This window comes from Oncorhynchus gorbuscha, linkage group LG16 (assembly GCF_021184085.1).
Source record: "Oncorhynchus gorbuscha isolate QuinsamMale2020 ecotype Even-year linkage group LG16, OgorEven_v1.0, whole genome shotgun sequence".
NCBI lineage: Eukaryota > Metazoa > Chordata > Actinopteri > Salmoniformes > Salmonidae > Oncorhynchus > Oncorhynchus gorbuscha.
This window is the reverse complement of record NC_060188.1, coordinates 13,427,861-13,450,094: the sequence shown is the minus strand read 5'-3', so window position 1 is coordinate 13,450,094 and position 22,234 is coordinate 13,427,861. Positions and strand designations below refer to the sequence as shown.

The window sequence follows — 22,234 nt, the reverse complement described above, 5'->3', positions numbered from 1 at the left end:
CAAAGAATCACAGTCATGAAAATAAATAATAAATATGGCACAAGAAACACAATGAATAAATAAACAATATTAAATTAAAGTAATTTCAAAATATAATAAATTGTAGAGCATTTGAGGTCATAAAGAGTTTATATCAGTTTCACTGATGAGCTACATGCAGGACTTTGATTGATTCGCACTTTGCCTTACACAATTTAGTGTTTAGAAATCAATCTCTCTCATATCAGTAGGAGTGCCTGCTCTTTCATCCTCTACTTCTCCATCCTTCTCCATGGCACTGTCTTGGAGTCCACCTCTGAGCCGTTGTTTGAGGGCAGCTTCTATCAATTCACTGTAACACTGCAACACCATCTGTGATCAAAGAAGAAAGATAAACACAGATTAGGATTAAAACCAGTACCCTTCCAGTCACACTAACCATATCACAACCAATCTGTAACTCAAACACTTAGTTCTGTGGTCCTTTCTTTCTAGTCCCATTTTCACCTCTAAATCAGTCTTTCATTCAGCATTGCTACTGAATAGAGTTGAATTGCAGCTCCTGGCTGTAATACAACCAATATGTTGAGATATTTTCTGTAGAGATATTAGAGATACTGCTAGGCACTCACCAGGTCAGTCTGACACAGTTCTGCCAGTGTAGCACTCATATGACCCAGATGACCTGGACCCTTGTTGCCCAAACCCCGGAGGGCAGAGTTCAGCGCTGCCGCAGCAACCAGGGATGGAGGGGCTCCCAGGAAACGGTAGTCACAGACACACATGGCAACCAGGGTGTCACTATGCCGACGCAGTGTGGAGAATAACTCCTCTGTGTCTGCCTTTCCATCCTTCCTCTCCCCTACAGGAGGAAGGAAATGTGGAATGAAGTCCTGAGCAGTTACCGCAGCAACGTCCCATCGAAGAGTCGCAAGGATGACACGTTCCATCTCCTTATGATGAAAGGGCAAGAACATCAATATACATGTGTTTCTGTGTAAAAACCTTTTCATTTAGTGTATATATAGCCCACTGAATACAATGCATATAATAACACAGAGATGGTTTGCATTCAGAAGGTCCCCCATATTGTCACACACAGAGTTTTGAAATTGTCTCTCCTCAATATCAAAATGGTGACCTACCCGTATGTTGGAGGGCAGGAAGCTGTACTCAGCTGCAGCACAAAGAGAGTCAGCAGAGATTGTGTCACATTCTGTTAGTTTGGAGGCGATGAGGATGCAGGCTGCAGCCAGGCAGTAGGGGGAAACAGGGAGAGACAGGGAGGCAGACAGGAAGCGGTCCAACATAGAGACAGACAGGGGAAACACTGTTTCGTCACAGCCACGCTCACAGCATACCTAGTAGAGAGACCAACAGGAGAGAATCAATTAGTGCCTCATCACAGTACACCAAAGACATGTGGGGAAAAAGAGATGAAAATGGAATCCAGAGAATGAAAGTTCATACTTCCATAGCCCACTTGGCGAGCTCCTCTCTGCGCTCCGGCTCTCTCTGGATGAGGGCGACGTAGAGGGCGGAGGGCAGATATCTCTCCTCCACCTGTAGCAGCCTCTGGATGATCCGCTGCCCAGACACACTGGGGTCCCAGGGGGCCCGGAGCTGTGACTGGCCCCTGGCCTGGCCCTGCTGGGCTCCCTGACCTTGCTGACCTCGGACTTCCTCCTCACACCACAGAGACACAGACACAGACATCCCTCAGCTCAGCCCACACACAACTACCTAGGTGGGTTTGTGTTCCTCTCGGTCCAGAAAGTGGGATACAACAAGTCAATGTTACTCTGTCAGTGTAAGGAGAGAGAATGTAGGACCAATATGTGTGCTGAAAATCTGCAACTAATCCAACTCAATTGAACCCTCTTCTTGTCACTGCTATGTTGGATGTCCTTTTATTTCCTCGCCCCTCTGTATGTGTGTGTTCCTGTGTGGCGCTGGTGTGAATCTTAGCCCGAACCTCCTCTGGCTGGGTTTTATACCCCTCGGAGAAAGAAAATGACAGAAAGGGTGTGGTGAAGAGGGAATGAAAGAGAAAGAGGGTGGTAACATAGTGACTGACATAAAATAATAAAAAGACAACAATGCTGTCTGTACAACAATTGCATCAACAGGTGGAGAGAGTGAGAAAATAGAGAAGGAGAGAGAGGGAGGGGAGGAGAGAGGGTGCAGACAAGAGAGGGAGGGGCCCGCAGGGACAGGGCAACAGCTTGCCCCCAACAGTGAAAAAGAGAAGGGGAGAAAGGGAGAGAAGGGAGGAGAGAAAAGGTCATCTCCAAACTCTGACAATGGAAATGGATAACATGAGGAGTAGGTTGTTTGTTGACAATATTAAAGGGGAAAGAGAAAAGATGGAAATATATCTTATCAAACTGAAAGTTACAAATTCTTTCCCATTAAATAATATAAACTGTATAGAGAAATTAGAGATTATAATTGCAGTTAATTGGAAAAGCAACGTGAGGGTTTATGCAGTGTTGAATGGTTGCATTTTTACAAAATCCTTTTGTAAACCTTTTTGCCCTGACCTGTTTGTAGCTACACATAATTTTTGTGCTACGAACTAATATATATGTATAAAGATTTCCGTACTCTGAATATCTAACTTTTGGCATGAAACTCTCTCTCTAGTGCCCAGAACTCTCTGAGGAATCTCATTGTCAAAGCAACCTGTGTCCCGTCACTCTAGCCCCCCCCCCCCCCCCCCAGCCTGTGGCAATCTGCTATCCCTGTTTAAAGCTGGGTGAATCCACTAGGGAGGACAGGGTGAGGTACGAGCAACAGACAGTAGAGCAGGCAGGTCAATGAGCCGTATTGTCTCCTTTACAAATCAGTGTCAGACACCAGCCCCTGGCCTTCTGCTGGGTCCTCTCTCTCTCTGACACACACACACACCCTTCACACATTCACTGGACAGCAGACACACTCTCGCATGCTCCTCGGGGACTCCCCTGACGGTCACAATGGGGTCACACTTACGAGTAGTGAATTCAGATTCTATTTGACACAGTGAGTCACTACAGGTGGTTTGAGGGACACATGAGGGCTTATGTTTCACAGAGACATTTGGGAAGCACTGAAAATGAAACAATTACACACCTCTTGAATCAGCCTTAAAATATCATAAGACAAAAGCATAAATTAAGGTTATGTTGTATTTTTACTTGATTAAAGGGGAAATCTGCACATCAGAACCCAAAATATTAGCTTGTTTTATCCCAATGGTTGTAAACAAAGTAAATGCAAACAAACATGGTTAAAACTATCATATTGATATCATGGATGGTCAGTCCTTGCATCCATAGCTCTTTCTTTGAATTTGAGAGTTGTTACATTTCTATAGCCCCATCCCTTAGCTTTTTCCCAAAAAGGGGCGGGGAGACACTTATTGTTTCAACTGCTGATTACCGCTTTAAATCAATCACGATAATCAGACCTTCAAATAGATATGTTGTAATACAGTTGTTTTCTTTTAAAATAGTATCTGTTTTATGCAAATGTTTAGCTGGAATGTATTTTGTGTTTCTCACTAACATTCACTGTGGAAAGTCATAGCATCATTTCTGAGTCCTTTTGTTGAATCTCTTCGAAGTCAAGAGATTTCATTGCTGAAATATTCCTCAATCACCCTTAATCATTAGTCATCTGTGTGTGTGTGTGGCTGCACATTTGCTGGAAAACCCCAAGAAGAATGCAAAAGGCATTCTTCTTTAGTAAGAGCACACTTATCTGGGACTTGAGATTTAAACCACAGACTTGATCTCCTCTGAGATCTCAAACACTCCAGATAAAACCCCCTCCAAGCGGTAACACAATCACAACAAGAGAGATTATCACCCCAACACACTGGGACCATTGTAGAATTAGAGGGAATGATGGCTGTTGAGAGAGACATCCATAAACAGTGATTGGATTAGCACTGAAAACAGATTGAGTTTGAATGAGAGCCAGAGTGAGTTTGGCTGTGGGAGTCAGAAGAGGTCAGGTCAGAAGAGAGAGAGGGCAGAGAGGGGCGTGGGGAAGAGAAACAGAGTGACAGATCGCCCGCCTGTTTAAGTACCCTGCTAAATTCATACATTGCAGCTGTATTCAAACTGAGACAGAGAGGGAAGGAGGGAGAGAGGGGGACAGAGAGACATGAACGACCCAGTCAGTCTTGAGAGGGGAGTGTGTTTCTCCGCCCCTCATTTTCCACCTCATTGTCCGGGACAGGGGAGGACAGAGATCCCTTTTCACCTCACAGACACCTGCTGACGGGGAGGGGAAGGGGGTCTGCTCACTCAGTTAACACACTGCATAAACCATCCTACAGAACTGATAAACACTATCACTCAGAACTAAGTCAACCAACTAAGTGCTTTTGACAATTTTCTGGCAAATGAGCTGTGTTTTACACTTTGTTGTAAACTAATAAAACTATAACTACAGTGTAAACAAGAGTATCAAAACTCACAGACCATCTGACAAGACAATATTTGAATGAACCTTTATTTCAACAGGAAGTCATTAAGATCCAGGCCTCTTTTCCAAATGAGCGCTGCAGAACACATAAAATACCATTAAAATACAAAATGCAATCAATAAATAGTAATACAATCAAACAGTTACCCCACTTCAAATACATACTTGTATTTTAGGTTTCCGGTAAATCTTTCATTGTTTGCATGTCGATCTCTCTCTTACACGTACTAGCATTACCATGTCTAAAACTTCATATGGAACTGAGATGAGGGAGAGGGCATGGACCAGTCACGCATTAAAATTCATGGGAGTGTTAGGATGAATAGTTTGGGAGGGTAGTGGAGGGTAAACAGAATTGGGAGGGGGTTCACACTGTCTGGTGGGAACATATGACTTGTAAACAACATCAGAAAAAAAGTCAATTTCACCAGTAATTGATTGTTTTTGTACCCTTTATTTGGTAAGATTCAGCAATTTCAGGTAAATGAAAATATTGTTATGACATAATACCGGTAGTTAAAAACCTTAAACATTATAGTACTGCATGTATAACACTCTAAGGCAGGCATTTTATAGTACTTGTAATGCTCTGTCAGTAAGATTATTCTTCATATTATATTTAGATTTACTTAAGAGTGAGAAGGACAGCAATAGAGAGGAGAGCATGGATAGAAGGAACAACAGGGTGGAACTAATGCAGACCACAATGATACACCATTAAAAAGGGACAAATATTCTGAGATAGAAAGACAGGGATAAAACCATTTAAAAATGGAAGCATTTCACACAAAGAAGAATTTGGAACAAAAAAATTAAAAAATAAATTCTCACGAGACAGGTACATAAATATAAATGACTGGACATAACTTGGATTCACACAAAATGGGAAACAAAAAATATATTGCGGTATTTATATAAAGACAAAGCACTGCATATATAGACCGTTTCAATATTTTAGGATTAGTTACATTCATGAAAAAAAAAAAAAATCCTCACCGTTCAGTCTAATTCCTCATCTGTCAGAGATGGTAACAGTCTGCAACCCTCATCAGTACATTATCTAACTCTCTCCTATGCCCCAGATCATCCAACATACAATAAATGGCCAGTTTATTAGGTACACCACCCCATTCACAAAAATGGTTAGCTCCTACAGACAGTGAGTGTCATGGCCTGCTATATAAAGCAGGCAGACAGGCATTCAGTTACTGTTCCATTGAATGTTAGAATGGGCAAAACAAGTGACCTAAGCTACTTTGAGTGCAGTATGATAATTGGTGCCAGGCGCTCAGAAACGACCACCCTCCTGGGCTTTTCGCACAGGACAGTGTCTAGGGTTTACAGAGAATGGTGAGACAAACAAAAAACATCCAGTCAGCAGCAGTCCTGTGGGTGAAAACAGCTCATTGATGAGAGGTTGAAGGAGAATGGCAAGAATCATGCAAGCTAACAGGCAAACAACGGCGAAATACAACAGTGGTGTGCAGAACGGCATCTTGAACCGCTGAACTCGTCGGTCCTTTTCACGGATGGGCTATTGCAGCAGACGAGCACACCGGGTTCCACTCCTATCAGTTAAAAACAAGAAGCAGCTCCAGTGGGCACGAGATCAACAACACTGGACAAATGAGGAGTGGAAAAACATTGCCTGGTCCGACAAATCACGATTCCTGTTGCATCATGCTGACGACAGAGTCAGGATTTGGTGTAAGCCGCAATGAGTCCATGGACCCATCCTGCCTGGTGTCAACGGTACAGACTGGTGGAGGGTAAAGTAATGGCATGGAAATGTTTTCCTTCGCACATGTTAGGTCCCTTGACATCAATTGAGCAACGTGTCCATGTCCCTAAGAATTCAAGCTGTTCTGGAGGCAAAAGGGTGTAAATAAAATAAATGAAAAAAATAACTAAACTGGCCATTGAGCGTATATCTTCCTATATGAAACACCTCATATCGGTTAATGGCTTTCTCTCCTCATGTCAATCACCCCGTCCTTCAGAGTTACGGGTAGGTAGGGCGAGGGCGTGCTGCTGCAGCAGCAGTGCTGTTACTTGACTGGCTCGTTTCCGTAGCTGCTGCCTGTGATTGGCTGAGAAGCTGCTGCGTCTCATGTGACTCTGATTCTGGGCTTGTCTCGTCATCAGGGCTGGGGGGAACGTACAGACCAATGACCTCCTGCACCTTCACCGGCAGCTCCTGAGAGACAGAAGGAATGGAGAGAGGAGAGGAGGTTAGATCAGTTAGATGACAATACACAATATATGTCCAAATGAATGTATCCTCCTCGAAGATATTTCCTACTTTGCAGCAGGCCAGCTGTAGGTAGTTAGCTTCTGCTCCTCGTAGGACTGTCTGCAGATCCAGCTTCATGGTCAGTTCATTGATGTGCTGCACATAGATACACATACACAGTCCTTAGTACTGTACACACAAACAAAAAGAGAACATCATTAAGAAAAATAACTTCAAACACATTTCCAACAAACCTTCAAAATAGTGTTGAAGTCGTGGTCAGAGCCGATGAACTCCCCCCTCTGTGATTCCAGAATGGAAGCGGCCATCAGCAGATGGAAGTTTTCACAGGGAAGACGAGTCCAAAGAACCTAGTACAGAACAGTGCGCTCACTGTGTTTACTTACATATATTGTAAAACAAAGGGTGCTTTTTCCATATAGTGTGTAGAGCCTAGGCTACATGCAAGTGTTTCTAATGAGTAGTATCCACCCACTCACCTCCCAAAGGGACAGGATGTCCTCGAAGGAGAACTCTCTCTTAAACCAGATCAGTAACCAACGGAAACAGAAGCACAGAGAGCCACTGTCCTGGGAGTCTGAAAGAGAGACAACATAATAACATAACAATGTGAAGAATTTACTATGTCAATCGATTACGCATCCAGGTAGTTACATAACACAACTTGAGTTAAGGTAAAATATAATTGGCTGAATGGAGAATTGACTGCCTGATGAATGTCTACCTCACTGAGTAATAACACGTTTGAGTTATGGTGAAGTGTGAGAGAAACACAGTAACTGAGTGATAGTCATCGTTTACCCAGGTAGTCAAGGAGCCCAGGGTCCAGAGCCTTCATCAGCAGGCTGAGCTGAAGGAGCTGTTGCTTCATGGCCTCCTGAGACTCCTCAAAGTTCTGGTGCTGAGGGCCCGAGAGAGAGAGAACTTTAAAATAGTGTATAAATGTATAATGCTGTTTTAACACTCTTATGTGGTAATATATGAGTATTTAACAAGAGAGTAAGGTGCTTACCACCATCTCCATAAAACCTGTCAGACACCAGAAGGACTCCACTTCGTTCTGAGTGACAAAAAGGAGAGGAGCCAAGAGGTCACTCATCCCCTGGACATAGCCTGCAGGGAGAGAAAGAGAGAGACAACAGGAACCACAAGGAGAGAGGAGAGTCAGGTGTGAGATATTGATAATAAATAAAGTTGAAATGTGATACAATGGCTTTGAACTTTCAAGTGTAAGAACAAGGGGAGTGGCTTACCCAGATCAAAGTTGAACATGCAGTATGTCATCAGCACATCATTGAGAAGAGTCAGGCCTGGGTTGTCGTTGCCAGAGAAGAAGGTGTTGTGTCTGTCCGTCCGACTCACGTCCCTTTCTGTCCAATCAAAACAACATGAACAGATAAATAACAAATCATAAAATGTGTGTCAACCAATGAAGCGTGAGATCATGTTTAACAGACATCAACACCAACCTATCAGGCTGCGGTATCCTCTGAGGAGGGAGTTCCTCATCTCCTGCTCTTCACTGACTGACTTCCACTGAACCTTCATTCTGAAATACTCATCTCTGAAGACAAGAGAAACACAGAGGGGTTGAGGAGATGAATTTACTCACTCCCGTTTAGACAACAGTCCCAGTCTGTGATAAGAGAGCCATAACAAGAGAGGAAGATAATAAGAGACTAACGTTTTCATCCTCAGAATGTCCTCCCTCTCTTTCACAGTACTATTCCAGGGATAGAAACCCAGCAGAAACTTCCACACGTCCTTCCTCAGGGATGGTGTGATACCCTAGGAGAGGGAAAGGAGGGATGCTTTGAATGACATGGTGTAGACAATGTACAGCAAAACACATTTGGATGGAAGATGGTGTCCGGTGTTCTTTACAAGAGCGGAATTATACTGTAAGGTCTTACCCCCCTGAAGACCAGCTCTTTGACTTGCTGTGGGTCCTTCACACGCCCCTCTGGATCCAGGAACTCCTCCCATTTGTCGAGAGGCTGTCCCCTGGTTACGTCTGGTTTAGGGCCAAGCTCCACCCCCTGGTGCCACCAAAAAGAAAACTCTCATCATTGATATCGCCATCCGTATGTTAATGCCAACATGTGGACGATATCGCCATCCGTATGTTAATGCCAACATCTAGACGATATCGCCATCCGTATGTTAACGCCAACATCTAGACGATATCGCCATCCGTATGTTAACGCCAACATCTAGACGATATCGCCATCCGTATGTTAACGCCAACATCTAGACGATATCGCCATCCGTATGTTAACGCCAACATCTAGACGATATCGCCATCCGTATGTTAACGCCAACATCTAGACAATATCGCCATCCGTATGTTAACGCCAACATCTAGACGATATCGCCATCCGTATGTTAACGCCAACATCTAGACGATATCGCCATCCGTATGTTAACGCCAACATCTGGACGATATCGCCATCCGTATGTTAACGCCAACATCTGGACGATATCGCCATCCGTATGTTAACGCCAACATCTAGACGATATCGCCATCCGTATGTTAATGCCAACATCTGGACGATATCGCCATCCGTATGTTAACGCCAACATCTGGATGATATCGCCATCCGTATGTTAATGCCAACATCTGGACGATATCGCCATCCGTATGTTAACGCCAACATCTGGATGCTATAAAGTGAGGTCCTCTTCTCCATCTACTCCACAGATGTCAGGGCTAGTGATGAGTTTACATCTCCAACCCCATCCCCCCCACTTACACAGGTGATGAGCTCAAAGCCCGGTTCGTCGTCAGCTGAGGGGGGCCCATGGTGGTCCTGAGGGCCACGGGGGTGGAAGGGGGAATCTGGTGGTCGTAGAGCCCCTCTGAAGAAATTGGTGACCTTGGAGAATCCCCCAAAGGTGGTGGCATAAGGGTCCTGGATAAACCTCTGGAAACAAAGAGATTAATATAATTATAAACACACACATTAAACGTTCTCAGAGAATAGCGCACACAAAACACAAGACTTACAGAGACGAGGTCGGAGCTTCCATCGTCAAAGAGGTGCAGCTCATCAAAGGACTGAGAGAGAGCCCCAGAGTCATGGGGATACGCTAGGAAGAGACGACCATCTACAGGTGATCTAAAACAACAGAAAAACAGTCAGGCAGATAGTAAGAGACACAGACAGCGACAGAGAAGATATAGAAGCTCAGAATAAAAGAAAATGTTAGCAAGAAGGAGAGAGAGAAAGTATGAAAAAGACACTTCAAAATATATGTAATAAGGGGGTTGGGTACAACAGCTGCTAAACTCTACTGTTCAGAGTCCAGTTAAATGCCAGTGAAATGCCTTGAATTCCTCTGAGGCATTGATCGGAGAGAGAGAGCTGGCTGTCTGCTGCTACTCACGGGGCCAGGATGATGTAACGCTGCATGGCCCTCAACAGCTCCCTGGTGCCCCCCCTGTGGAAGTGTAGAGGAGGGAGGGGGTGGCCACCCCTGCTGGTAAAAACTAGAAAGTTACGGCCCAGGGAGAAACGGGACCGTCGCAGAGAGTACAGCTCCGACAGAGGCAGGGAGAACGACCACTGGCCTGGGAACAGAGGGGGAGACATCAACATCAAGAATAGCACTATACACTTGCTGCAAACACACTTGTGAGTATAGCCCAGTATGAGAACTACAAACGCAGAAGGCAAGTTATAAAAGTTTACGTACTCGTCTCTTTGACGGGGGGGTGCTCTCTGACTTGGTCTCTCTTCACTGTGCTGATGACTGCCCAGTCTGGCTCGTAGCCAGGGTCAAAGTTGGTGTCTTCCACCCCTCCTTCTCCATCCTAACAGGAAGACAGGCCGTTATTAAAGAACATGAAGAAAACAGAGTGATGCGTGTCACTAGTGTACTAAACAAGCGCTCACCTTTTTAGTGTAGAATACAGCAGCCGCATTGCGGCCCTCGTCCTCTAGTGCGCTCCACTCCAAAGCTGGCTCCCCACCCTGTAAACATAGACAAACACCTTAGTCTAGTCCAGAATAATGTGTGATAGCCTAACACTAAGAAGAAAGGACATACTGTATATGATCTATAGGCCTTGAGTAAAGGAAACAAAACAAAGTTACTGATGACAAAGACTTCCACCACAGGGATGAGTACACTTTGAATATGACCAGAATTGGTTTTCAATCAACCAATAGTAGCATTTTTATTTTTACCCCTTTTGCGTGATATACAATTGGTAGTTACAGTCTTGTCCCGTCGGTGTAACTCCTGTACGGACTCGGGAGAGGCCATGCGTCCTCCGAAACATGACCCCGCCAAGCCGCACTGCTTCTTGACACACTGCTCGCTTAACCCAGAAGCCAGCCTCACCAACGTGTCAGAGGAAACACCATCCAGCTGGCGACCGATGGCAGCTCGCATGTGCCCGGCCCATCACAAGGAGTAGCTAGAGCGCGATAGGACAAGGACATCCCAGCCAGCCAAACCCTCCCCTAACCCAGTCGACGCTGGGCCAATTGTGCGCCGCCTCATGGGTCTCACGGTCACGGCTGGCTGCGACACAGCCTGGGATCGAACCCAAGTCTGCAGTGACGCCACTAGCACTATGATGCAGTGCCTTAGATCGCTGTGCCACTCGGGGGGGGGGGCAATATTTTCATATACAGTGAGCTCCAAAAGTATTGGGACAGTGACAATGTTGTTGTTGTTGTTTTGGCTTTCTACTCCAGCACTCTGGACTTGAAATTATACAATTATGAGTTAGAAAGTTATCATACCCCCAAGACATACTAACCTCTCACCATTAAAGTAACAGGAAATGTTAGCATTTCTGAGGGGATATGATATGTATGCCTCTAACTTTCTCACTCATCATTATTCACAACTCATTAAGGATTATCCATGATCATAGTAGCATCCACAATAATGTGAGGTGCTTAGAAACATATTGTATTCTTATTTACAATTAAAAGTGACTCCAAAATGACAAAATACATTATTCTATTGGGCACCAAATCTGAATCTAATCTGAAACACAAGCAAAACAAACAGTAAATGCATCCAATAAGTGTGTAGGTTCACAAGCTTAATGTATGTATGATTGTAATGAATGTACTGATTGCATGCTAGGAATATGGGACCAAATACTAAAATGTTGACTACTTTAATACACATAAGTGAATTTGTCCCAATACTTTTGTATCTCCTAAGCGGGTGAAAATACCCTCAAATTAAAGCTGACAGAGTCTGCACCTTAACCTCATATTCAATGTATCATTTCAAACCCAAAGAGCTGGAGTACAGAGCCAAAACAACAATAAATGTGTCACTGTCCCAATACTTTTGGATGGGTGGGTATAATTTGTGGAAGGTTCCAACAGGAATCGGTCCCAAAAACATTGCAAATAACAAAGTTGCCAACAAACAACGCATACAAAGTTGTATAGTGGCAGAAAAAGATAGGTAGGGAGTGGGCTATTTTATGAAGTTTTTCCACTTACCACATGTTTTACAAAAAATGTCTGTCCTCACTCTGGTAGTCTAGGGACAAACATTAAGTATGGTGAGCTGATGCCTATTCGGCAGATAGTTAGCTAGGTGAATTGATCATGCTACTTTGTATGCATTGTTTGTTGGCAACCTCCTTGTAAATTACTTAGTTTTTGTACAGATTCCTTTTGGAACGTTCCACAAATTATACCCACCCCTTTTGGAGCTCACTGTAAATATGGTGTCTATGGGAGAAGCCCAACTTACCCGTTCCACTATACGGATGAATCCTGGGATTGTGGTGTCCTGGTTGCTCCTCTTGGCATTGGTGTGAAGGTAAACCCCCTCCTTCTCAAACACCAGCTGTGTGACAAAACAACATATGCTATTAATAGAATATCATTTGCTGTGAAAACTAATGGCAAAATGTCATGTCATGGATTCCAGTGCAATGAATCAGAAAGTGTGATAGAGTGGGAATAGGGTGGGGAATGACAATCATATGACATCCCAAAGAGGATGAGTTTGCGGACTTTACTGTAGCCTACAAAATAGAGTCACATGAACACTATGAGTCACTCACACAGTGATTCCACCTGTGTGCGTGCCAGGGGTTACTCCCAGGTAGTGTCTGGTACTGGTACTCCCTGTCTATAGCTCCATTCCTGTGCATTTTATTCCTCTTATGTTACCATTTTATTTTTAAACTCGGCATTGTTGGGAAGGGCTAGTAAAGCAAGCGTTTCACGGTAAAGTCTACACCAATTGTATTCGGCGCATGTGACAAATAACACTTGATTTGTGTCTACTGCAGCTCAGAATCGAAATACCCTACTGGATTTAAACTGACTGAACCCAATTGGATAGATCTAGCTAGCTTCCATACAAATACAATATACCATCATATCTATCCTGAATATTACCCGAAATGTATAATCAATAATAATTTACCAGATGTGACATCAATTCAGGTGAAATATTACATAAGCCATCCTCCACCAACGAACTGCTCAAACGTTTAGTTAGTTAGATACCGTAATCACATTCACAAGGAAGTTTACAATGCTAATTCTATGGAATGGGATCATCGGCCTCTGGACCCTTTCTTCACTGTAAACAGGTCTAACTACTACTAGTAGGTGTTAGAGAACAAGCAGTGCTTATTGCTTTACATATTGAAGTCTGCCGTGGAAAATAAAACAGCTATGATGATATTTCTCGTGACTAATTTATTGAACGAGTAATATTTCACAGATAGCAAATATCAATTTAATCTGGAAATAATTATGAAGCTAGCTTGTTTGTTGTTATAACGTTAGCTAGCTAGCTAACTGTTACGGTAGTTACGTCAGCTTCCCCAAATATCACACGACTTTGTTGTGAAGGTGATAGTCAAGCTACAATTGGTGATAACCGAGTTTATTTAGTTAGCGGCCCTTTAATACAGACCGAATCAACCAGACGAAGACGAAATCTAAACTTCAATTTCAATATATTGCGCTTACCTTGTGACTAGTCTCAGCCTTTGGCTCCATTATTCTTCCACTAGCCTTTTTTCCAAAACAAATGTCGTCAGAAGAAGACTTCCGCCTACATAGACTGCACGGTCTATGTTATACCTAAGGCAGGTTGTCAGGAACATCAACCAATCATATGTGGTGGCAAGTCTAAATTGGAATAGATACCGCGTTCAAAACAACAGGGAACTCAGAACTCGGAAATGTCCGACTTCCGAGCGTTCAAAACAACAGGGAACTCGGAAAAAACGATCGAACAGTTATCCAACTCGGGCTTCTTTCTAGAGCTCCGACTTTCCGACCATCGATGTCAGGATTTGACGTATTTTCCCAGTTGTTTTTAACGTGGCAAGATTACCACGGTTGGAATCATAATACCCATAAACCCTAGTGGTCAAAGCGGGAAATGGTTCCAATCTTTTTTCCACCATTGATAAGTCACCTTAAAACACAGTTATCAAAACGTCACACTAGGGTAATCCTAAATTAAATACAGGCCGTATTTCATTTAGGATTACCCTGGCGTGACGTTTTGATAACTGTGTGAATCTCTCTAGGGCAAGGTGACTTATCAATATTTTCGCCTGTATTTACCCCCCAAAAAGCAAACGCTAATGAGGCTATTATAAAGAACTACAAATGTCATGATGATCTGGACAAAACTGCTGAAATGAGGCAAAGGTAAGAATCTCTGGATTAACTATCTAAATGTAGTAATGAATAAATTGGCTAAGTGTCTTTTTAAATGGACAATTCTGTGAACTGTCTTGACACAATACCTGTTAACAAGGGTGTCAGCTAGTGATGTGCAGGTGCTTGTGCTTTTGCATGATGTCCACCTTGGTGGTAATTAGCATTTTCGAATCTGAGAGTAAATAGAGCCGAATATACTGATAAATCTCCCTGTCCGAGGTTTACATGATTATCAAAACGTCACGCCAGGGTAAGCCTACACGAACACAGCCCTTATGTGTTTCGTTTTTCCACCAAATTAATGGTGGAAAAACGATTGGAACCATTTCTCTGTTTGACAACTAGGTTTTATGGGTATTCAAATCTAATTGTATTGGTCACATATATATTTAGCAGATGTTATTGCGGGTGTAGCGAAATGCTTGTGTTCCTAGCTCCAACAGTGCCGTAGTATCGAACAATACACACATCTCAAAGTAACATAATGGAATGAAGAAATATATAAATATAACGACGAGCAATGTCGGAGTGGCATTGACTATAATTTATTTATAGATGGTTTTTTTTCTTTAACCTTTATTTAACTAGGCAAGTCAGTTAAGAACAAATTCTTATTTACAATCACGGCCAAACCCGGACGACGCTGGGCCAATTGTGCGCCGCCCTATGGGACTCCCAAACACAGCCGGTTGTGATACAGCCTGGATTTGAACCAGGCGTCTGTAGTGACGCCTCAAGCACTGAGATGCAGTGCTTTAAACCGCTGGAATACAGTATATACATATGCAATTAATAAAGCAGTATGTAAAAAATATGAAAGTGACCAGTGTTCCATTATTAAAGTGACATGTGATTCTATGTACATAGGGCAGCAGCCTCTAAGGTGCAGGGCAGGGTACTGGCTGGAGGCCAGCTATTGATGGCTATTTAACAGTTTGATGGCCTTGGGATAGAGGCTGTTTTTCAGTCTCTCAGTCCCAGCTTTGATGAACCTGTACTGACCTCGCCTTCTGGATGATAGCGGTTGAACAGGCCATGGCTCGGGTGGTGGATGTCCTTGATGATCTTTTTGGCCTTCCTGTGTCATCGGCAGCGCCACTGGTGACGCTTTGGGCAGACCGCAGCACCCAGTGGAGAACCCTGCAGTTGCAGGCGGTGCAGTTGCCATACCAGGCAGTGATACAGCTGACAGGATGCTTTCAATTGTGCTTCTGTAAAAGTTTGTGAGGGTCCTAGGAGCCTAGCCAAATTTATTCAGCCTCCTGAAGTTGAAGAGATTCTGTTGCTTCTTCTTCACCAAATTGTCTGTGTAGGTGGACCATTTCAGATTATCAGTGATGTGTAAATCGAGTAACTTGAAGCTTTTCACCTTCTCCACTGCGGTCCTATGGATGCGGGCATGCTCCCTCTGCTTCTCCTGAAGTTCACGATCAACTCCTTTGTTTTGTTGATGTTGAGGGAGAGGTTATTTTCTTGGCATCACTCCGCCAGGGCCCTCACCTCCTCCCTGTAGGCTGTCTCTTTATTGTGGGTAATCAGGCCTACTACTGTTATGGCACCTCCACTGTGGGGCTCTATTCTTGCAATATTTGTCAGTTTCATGTAATTATGAAAATGGCAGTTTATTAGGCATCAGTGGTGGTAATGAACATCCCAATGTGAATAGTGAAACACTTCTAACAAATGTGTGAGTGACAGTGAGTATCCTGGTGCTGCCACCAATGTAGCAAAGAACAGAAAAATCACACAGAAAAACAGAAGTGGTTAGGACAGAGAATTTAGACAGGGAGGCTGATGAAGGCGGCAAGTGGTTGTTGTTGTCTGTCTTCTCAAAGTTGCATCCCAGTTTTAGTACTCCCAAGTGGCACAGGGGGTCTAAGGCACTGCATCTTAGGGCTAGAGGTGTCATTACAGACTCTGGTTCGATTCCAGGCTGTATCACAACCGGTCGTGATTGGGAGTCCCATAGGGCGGTGCACAATTGGCCCAGTGTCGTTAGGGTTTGGCCGGGGTAGGCTGTCATTGTAAATAAAAATTTGTTCTTAACTGACTTGCCTAGTCAAATAAAAATGTAACGTTTTTCTCTCCTCTCTTTTCCTTAATCTGCACTGCAAAATTAGAAGACAGTTTAGGTGGGAATAATATGGAGATTGAAAAGCCTACCAAAAGCATTTGCTTCCACCTGTCAAGCTATCCATCATGTCAGATCAGTGAGGATGAAGTCAATTATACCAGTAGAAGAAACCATGACAAACTATTGAGATGCAGCCAGCCCCAAGCCTCGTCCAAGTGCGCGTCCAAAACAAGACGAGTACGAGCCCGCCCACAGTCACGTGTAAAACGTGCGTCTCGTCTAGCGTCTCTAAACAGCAACGTCGGAGCCTAGGGGAGACTATTCTTGAGAGATGAAGAATCAGACAGAGGGATAAAGAAACAATTAGAACTAGAAAAACGCTTGCAACAGACGAAATAAGGAACTGAATGTGTAAGCTGACTTCTTGTTATTGCTGTTTATTTGTGTCTGTGTGTGCTAGTGTCTCTGCAAAGGCATGAAATGGAGGTGAAATGTGTTCATGTTGGGAGGAGAGTGCACAGGAGACCAGTTGGCTAGCATGTTAGCAAACAAACAATCCGCAGTGCTTTCCTGGTAGTAATAATCACAGGGATGACATTTAGAAACGAGCTGGGTAAATCTAGAGCAGGCAGTCACCCCACAAGGTTTTGGCAGAGCCAGTTCGTATGCTAACGAATGAACGAGATTGTGTTAGGGAGAAGGGGGGACGACGACGCTGAATTGCGACAGTTCGCGAGACGTAACGACAGGTGGACAACGTCTTCCCACGGTTAGCATAGGTCTATTTTGGAACATCCTCAAACTGCCACTGAGATATTGACCATGAACTCAGACTGAAACAAGGCAGTTTGACGTCAGAAAAGTTATATGGAATTGAAATGTATGTACAGTATTTGGATCTTGTGAATTTTACACAACTCAAGCATATATTTTGTAATCTAATTTCATGAAGTTATATCATGCCTAATTTTATGATATTATTATCTGAATTCTGGTTTAGTGATAATCTAAATAGTGCCTAGCTAGTGACATCAGCTAATATTGCTATAATGACTTAACAATGCAAAAATAATTGGAGGGGGCAACTCAAGCTTTATTTCTCCATTTTGTTTTTTTCCAGGTAACACCAGCAACATTTTCGTTTATCTCCCCTAGTTCTCTCAGGCACACTGACATTAATAATATTAAACAATCACCTTGTGCCTCTGAAACCTGCTTTATAACAACTAAGGATAGTTTTATTCTTAGCTTAAACCAAACCAGCAATAGAAAAAGGATCCTAACGTTTCCTCAGATTAGCCAAAAGCAGATTCCAAAAACACAACAACGCTACAGCCTACAATCCAGTAAGAAAAAAGGTAAATTTATCACAAGACCTGTTAACAAAAATATATAGTATTTAATATCAAACTGCTGGCTGAGTCCTACAGGTGCCTGATTACACTAACCTAAGCCATTTTAACTATTGATCAATAAAAACAGTTACAAAGCATCTAAACATTCCATAAAAGCTAGCCCTAATAAATTAAACACATCCAACAGTCATTGGAAGTCCTGTTTACCCATCATGGCCTCCATCACCCAATCATCTGACCCCGAGATCCCAGACAACCACAAAGAGAGCTGGCTGGCACTACTTGCCGCCGCGGAGGGATATTGTCAGCAGTCAGGCTGCGACCTGGCTATTCTTACAGCCTGTAAGAAGTTCTGGCCATCTGTAGTGGAGGGAGATGAGAGGAAAAGGGAGAGTGGCAGTGGCTTGCCTGCCGGAGGCCGGAAGTGGGATTTCTCCTATCACGTGTGGGGTCAGGGGGCTTTGGCTGAGTCTTCGCGGCGCTACGTGGACGACATTGCGGTGCTACACTCCACATCTATGCTAACGGCGCATAGATATACACGTCTGAGTGCAGGAGACGGAGGAGCTAAACTGGTAGTGGACATGCCCACTGACAGGGCGGTGAGTAGACTGACTGTCAGTCATTTTGTGCCATTCAATGTGGCTGTCATTCATAGTGCTGTGTGTGATCGTAAAGTTCTTAACTTCTCTTCCACAGGGCCTAACAGGTGAGGGTGGGGTGGGAACCATCAGCCCCAATACCACACTCTATTCGCAAAGCTACCCATCAATCTACCACTCGGAGGCTGTCATTGGCCAAGCTGCTGGGCAGCATGGGAATGGAGAGGGGGAGCGAGAGATGGCTGTGATGATAGAGGAGGCTGGACGAGGGAGAGACATTCCTGGAATTGGGGACTTGGAGGAAGAGTGTGAGGAAGAGGAGGACATGGACGAAAGGAGCCGTAATCTGAATGAGACTGCAGGTGAACACAGCTCTGTGGGACTATTTTTGTTTTTTAATCTTCAGGTCTGAATGACTTCGTAAATATTAATCTCTCTCTACTTCAGGAGTGTTTTCCATGGATGAGGACTCGCTGTCTCGTGACTGTGAACCATTCTTTGAGTCCGATGGAGAGGAGGAGAGCACTGATGGTGAGTGTATGTGTGTCGTAATGTTAGTTAATGATGATCTAATGCTCTTAATATGTGCCTCCTCTCTGCTCCAGGCTCGTTAAGTGAGGACTGTCCTCCTCCCCCCCGCAGCATGGCCATGGGGCAGTCATTCTCATCCCGACACCCCAACCCCATGAACATGGCCCGCTCCCTCCCCGTGTCTGTTCCTGTGTGGGGCTTCAAGGGCAACAGACCCCACCAGGGAGAAGGCCACAGTGGGGAACGGGTCAGTCAACCTTCATTTAAAAACATACAGCTCACTTTCTCTCTGTCATTCTGACACACATACCCACTAACTGTCTGTGTTGCAGGCTGGTGTAGCTGACCTGGATCATATTGCTGCCAGCATGAAGGCCCTGTTGGCCCCAGGAGCCAACGACGGAACAGAAATGTTTGGAGGACTACCTCGCCCTCGCCTCAACACGGGAGACTTCTCCCTCAAACACTGAGAGAGCCAAAGAAAGTGAGGGGATGAAGGAGTGAGAGAGAGTGTGTGGATGAAAGAGAGCTAATTGATTGGCTGGCAGGCGGAAAAGTACCCCAGTGTATTTGCTAATCACTAACCCCAAATTTGGTAGTAACAACAATGAACCCAGAGAGGATTAACTGACATAACATATGCTCGTATACACACTAATATCATTTTCAACACATTACCTTACACCCATAAACACTACAAGACAACTCACTACACACAAATTCAAATGTGCTCATAGTGACCCACTGTACTGACCAACATGGACACTAACATATTGAAATGTTTCTAACTGACACAGGTGTTGAATCTGTGGGACTTTGCCAAGTAGATTTGTGGAGGATGGGGTCACCCTTCTAGAAATGGTTGGCTCTAGGGGGCTTTTTAACATGAAGCCTGTAGCTTTTCAGATTGTGAGTGAAGGGCACCATGTCTCCATGAAACATGCCTTTTTATACTTCTACCATGCCAATGAATGACTGACTGGTAGAATGATAGTATGTGTACAATCTCTGATATTGACACTATTATAATAATAATGTCCTTCAAATGTGTTGACTGTGAGAGTGAGAGAAAGCGGAGGAGGCGAACAGAGATGTATCTATCATCCCCAACTTTTCAAAAGCAGATAAATGTTTTAATTTGAGTACCTGTATGGTTTAAATTAAGGAACAACTTCTGTGAATCAGGCTGTTGGTTCTGACACTGAATATTATTTGGATGCAGTATAATGGCTGTCCTAGAGAGGGCAGTATTAGATTAAGTAATATCCTGAACAGAAATAAACACATGTAAAGTGTTGGTCCCATGTTAATGAGCTGAAATAAAAGGTCCCAAAAATGTTCCATATGTTACAAAAAGCTTCTCTCATTTTGTGTACACATTTCTTTACATCCCTGTTAGTGATCATTTCTCCTTTACCAAGATAATCCATCCACAGGTGTTAACTAAACAGCAATATAATTGATGTATCTTAACAGGTGCACATTGTGCTGGGGACAGTGAAAGGCAACTCTAAAATGTTTTGTTTTGTCACAACACAATGGCCACAGATGTCTCAAGTTGAGGGAGTGTGCAATTGGCATGCTGACTGCAGGAATGTCCACCAGAGCTGCTGCCAGAGAATTGAATCGTCATTTCCCTACCATAAGCCGCCGCCAACATAATTTTAGAGAATTTGATAGTACGTCCAACCGGCCTCACAATTGCAGACTTACATGTAACCACACCAGCCCATGACCTCCACATCTGGCTCCTTCACCTGCAGGATCTTCTGTGACCGGCTACCCGGACAACTGATGAAACTGTGGCTTTGCACAACCAAATAATTTATGTCAGAAACTGTCTCGGGGAAGCTCATCTGCATGCTTGTCATTCTCACCAGGGTCTTGACTAAAGTAGGTAAATGCTAACCTTCAACGGCCACTGGCACGCAGGAGAAGTATGCTCTTCACGGATTAATTTTGGTATCAACTATACCGGGCAGATGGCAGACATTGTATGGCGTCGTGTGGATGAGCTGATGTCAACGTTGTGAACAGAGTGCCACATGGTGGGGTTATTGTATGGGCAGGCATAAGCTACGGACAACGAACACAATTGCATTTTATCTAGGTCAATTTGAATGCATAGAGATACTGTGATGAGACCCTGAGGTCAATTGTGCCATTCATCCACAGCCATGTTTCAGCATGAAAGTGCATGGCCCCATGTCACAAGGGTATGTAAACAATTCCTGGAAGCTGAAAATGTCCCAGTTTTTCCATGGTCTGTATTCTCACCCGACATGTCACCCATTGAGTATGTTTGGGATGCTCTGGATCGTGTATGACAGCGTGTTCCAGTTCCTGCCAATATCCAGCAGCTTTGCACAGCCATTGGAGAGGATTGGGACAAATTTCCACAGGCCACAATCAACAGCCTGACAACTCTATGCGAAGGAGATGTGTCTCGCTGCATGAGGCAAATGGTGGTCACACCAGATACTTTCTGATACCTTTTAAAAAACAGGTGTATCTGTGACCAACAGATGCATATCTGTTTTCCCAGTCATGTGAAATCCATAGATTAGGGCCTATAAACAATGCAGCTATTCCCTCCGCAAGGCTATTAAACAAGCTAAGCGTCAGTACAGAGACAAAGTGGAATCTCAATTCAATGGCTCAGACACAAGAGGCATGTGGCAGGGTCTACAGTCAATCACGGACTACAAGAAGGAACCCAGCCCAGTCACGGACCAGGATGTCTTGCTCCCAGGCAGACTAAATAACTTTTTTGCCCGCTTTGAGGACAATACAGTGCCCCTGACACGGCCTGCAACGAAAACATGCGGTCTCTCCTTCACTGCAGCCGAGGTGAGTAAGACATTTAAACGTGTTAACCCTCGCAAGGCTGCAGGCCCAGACGGCATCCCCAGCCGCGCCTTCAGAGCATGCGCAGACCAGCTGGCCGGTGTGTTTACGGACATATTCAATCAATCCCTATACCAGTCTGCTGTTCCCACATGCTTCAAGAGGGCCACCATTGTTCCTGTTCCCAAGAAAGCTAAGGTAACTGAGCTAAACGACTACCGCCCGTAGCACTCACTTCCGTCATCATGAAGTGCTTTGAGAGACTAGTCAAGGACCATATCACCTCCACCCTACCTGACACCCTAGACCCACTCCAATTTGCTTACCGCCCAAATAGGTCCACAGATGATGCAATCTCAACCACACTGCACACTGCCCTAACCCACCTGGACAAAAGGAATACCTATGTGAGAATGCTGTTCATCTATGTGATTCAACAC

The 22,234-nt window shown here is 44.1% G+C and overlaps 3 protein-coding genes across 5 annotated transcripts; 1 reads left to right on the top strand and 2 right to left on the bottom strand.

The window, feature by feature from the left end:
* Positions 1–46: 46 nt before the first annotated feature.
* On the bottom strand, positions 47–1,695 carry LOC123998998 (G1/S-specific cyclin-D2-like). The gene is made up of 5 exons (XM_046304302.1): positions 1,660–1,695; positions 1,450–1,629; positions 1,125–1,340; positions 612–932; positions 47–351 (listed from the first exon to the last, which is right to left on the bottom strand). The coding sequence occupies exons 1-5, from the start codon at positions 1,693–1,695 to the stop codon at positions 202–204; spliced, it is 903 nt and encodes a 300-aa protein (XP_046160258.1). The 3' UTR covers positions 47–201.
* Positions 1,696–4,889: 3,194 nt separating this feature from the next.
* On the bottom strand, positions 4,890–14,025 carry LOC123998979 (TBC1 domain family member 17-like). Its single transcript, XM_046304285.1, has 17 exons — positions 13,681–14,025; positions 12,443–12,538; positions 10,606–10,683; positions 10,406–10,523; positions 10,097–10,280; positions 9,717–9,828; positions 9,463–9,633; positions 8,623–8,748; positions 8,394–8,497; positions 8,179–8,273; positions 7,963–8,079; positions 7,722–7,822; positions 7,511–7,610; positions 7,189–7,286; positions 6,943–7,059; positions 6,758–6,844; positions 4,890–6,652 (listed from the first exon to the last, which is right to left on the bottom strand). Exons 1-17 carry the CDS (start codon positions 13,708–13,710, stop codon positions 6,458–6,460), a joined length of 1,929 nt encoding a protein of 642 aa, XP_046160241.1. The 5' UTR covers positions 13,711–14,025; the 3' UTR covers positions 4,890–6,457.
* On the top strand, positions 13,888–20,297 carry LOC123998982. Of its 3 annotated transcripts, XM_046304288.1 has the most exons (8): positions 13,890–14,373; positions 16,506–16,870; positions 17,580–17,817; positions 18,002–18,416; positions 18,514–18,778; positions 18,864–18,947; positions 19,022–19,194; positions 19,280–20,297. In XM_046304288.1, exons 4-8 carry the CDS (start codon positions 18,027–18,029, stop codon positions 19,415–19,417), a joined length of 1,050 nt encoding a protein of 349 aa, XP_046160244.1. In that variant the 5' UTR covers positions 13,890–14,373; positions 16,506–16,870; positions 17,580–17,817; positions 18,002–18,026; the 3' UTR covers positions 19,418–20,297. The 3 variants fall into 3 exon arrangements, with proteins under 3 accessions (XP_046160242.1, XP_046160244.1, XP_046160243.1); XM_046304286.1 differs by lacking the exons at positions 16,506–16,870; positions 17,580–17,817 and having other exon boundaries at positions 13,888–14,373; XM_046304287.1 differs by lacking the exon at positions 16,506–16,870 and having other exon boundaries at positions 13,892–14,373; positions 17,580–18,416.
* The last annotated feature ends 1,937 nt before the right edge of the window (positions 20,298–22,234 follow it).

Excerpts from the sequence above, each read along its gene's own strand:
- LOC123998998 (XM_046304302.1), bottom strand. The coding sequence starts at position 1,695 with ATGTCTGTGTCTGTGTCTCTGTGGTGTGAGGAGGAA. Across the intron at positions 1,630-1,659 it reads CTCTGTGGTGTGAGGAGGAA|CAGGGCCAGGCCAGGGGCCA; the intron begins GTCCGAGGTCAG and ends CAGGGAGCCCAG. Across the intron at positions 933-1,124 it reads TCCTGCCCTCCAACATACGG|GAGATGGAACGTGTCATCCT; the intron begins GTAGGTCACCAT and ends TTTCATCATAAG.
- LOC123998982 (XM_046304286.1), top strand. Across the intron at positions 18,779-18,863 it reads TAATCTGAATGAGACTGCAG|GAGTGTTTTCCATGGATGAG; the intron begins GTGAACACAGCT and ends TCTCTACTTCAG. Across the intron at positions 18,948-19,021 it reads AGAGGAGGAGAGCACTGATG|GCTCGTTAAGTGAGGACTGT; the intron begins GTGAGTGTATGT and ends TCTCTGCTCCAG.
- LOC123998979 (XM_046304285.1), bottom strand. The coding sequence starts at position 13,710 with ATGGAGCCAAAGGCTGAGACTAGTCACAAG. Across the intron at positions 7,611-7,721 it reads CAGGTTTTATGGAGATGGTG|CACCAGAACTTTGAGGAGTC; the intron begins GTAAGCACCTTA and ends TCGGGCCCTCAG. Across the intron at positions 7,287-7,510 it reads TGGGCTCCTTGACTACCTGG|ACTCCCAGGACAGTGGCTCT; the intron begins GTAAACGATGAC and ends TCTCTCTTTCAG.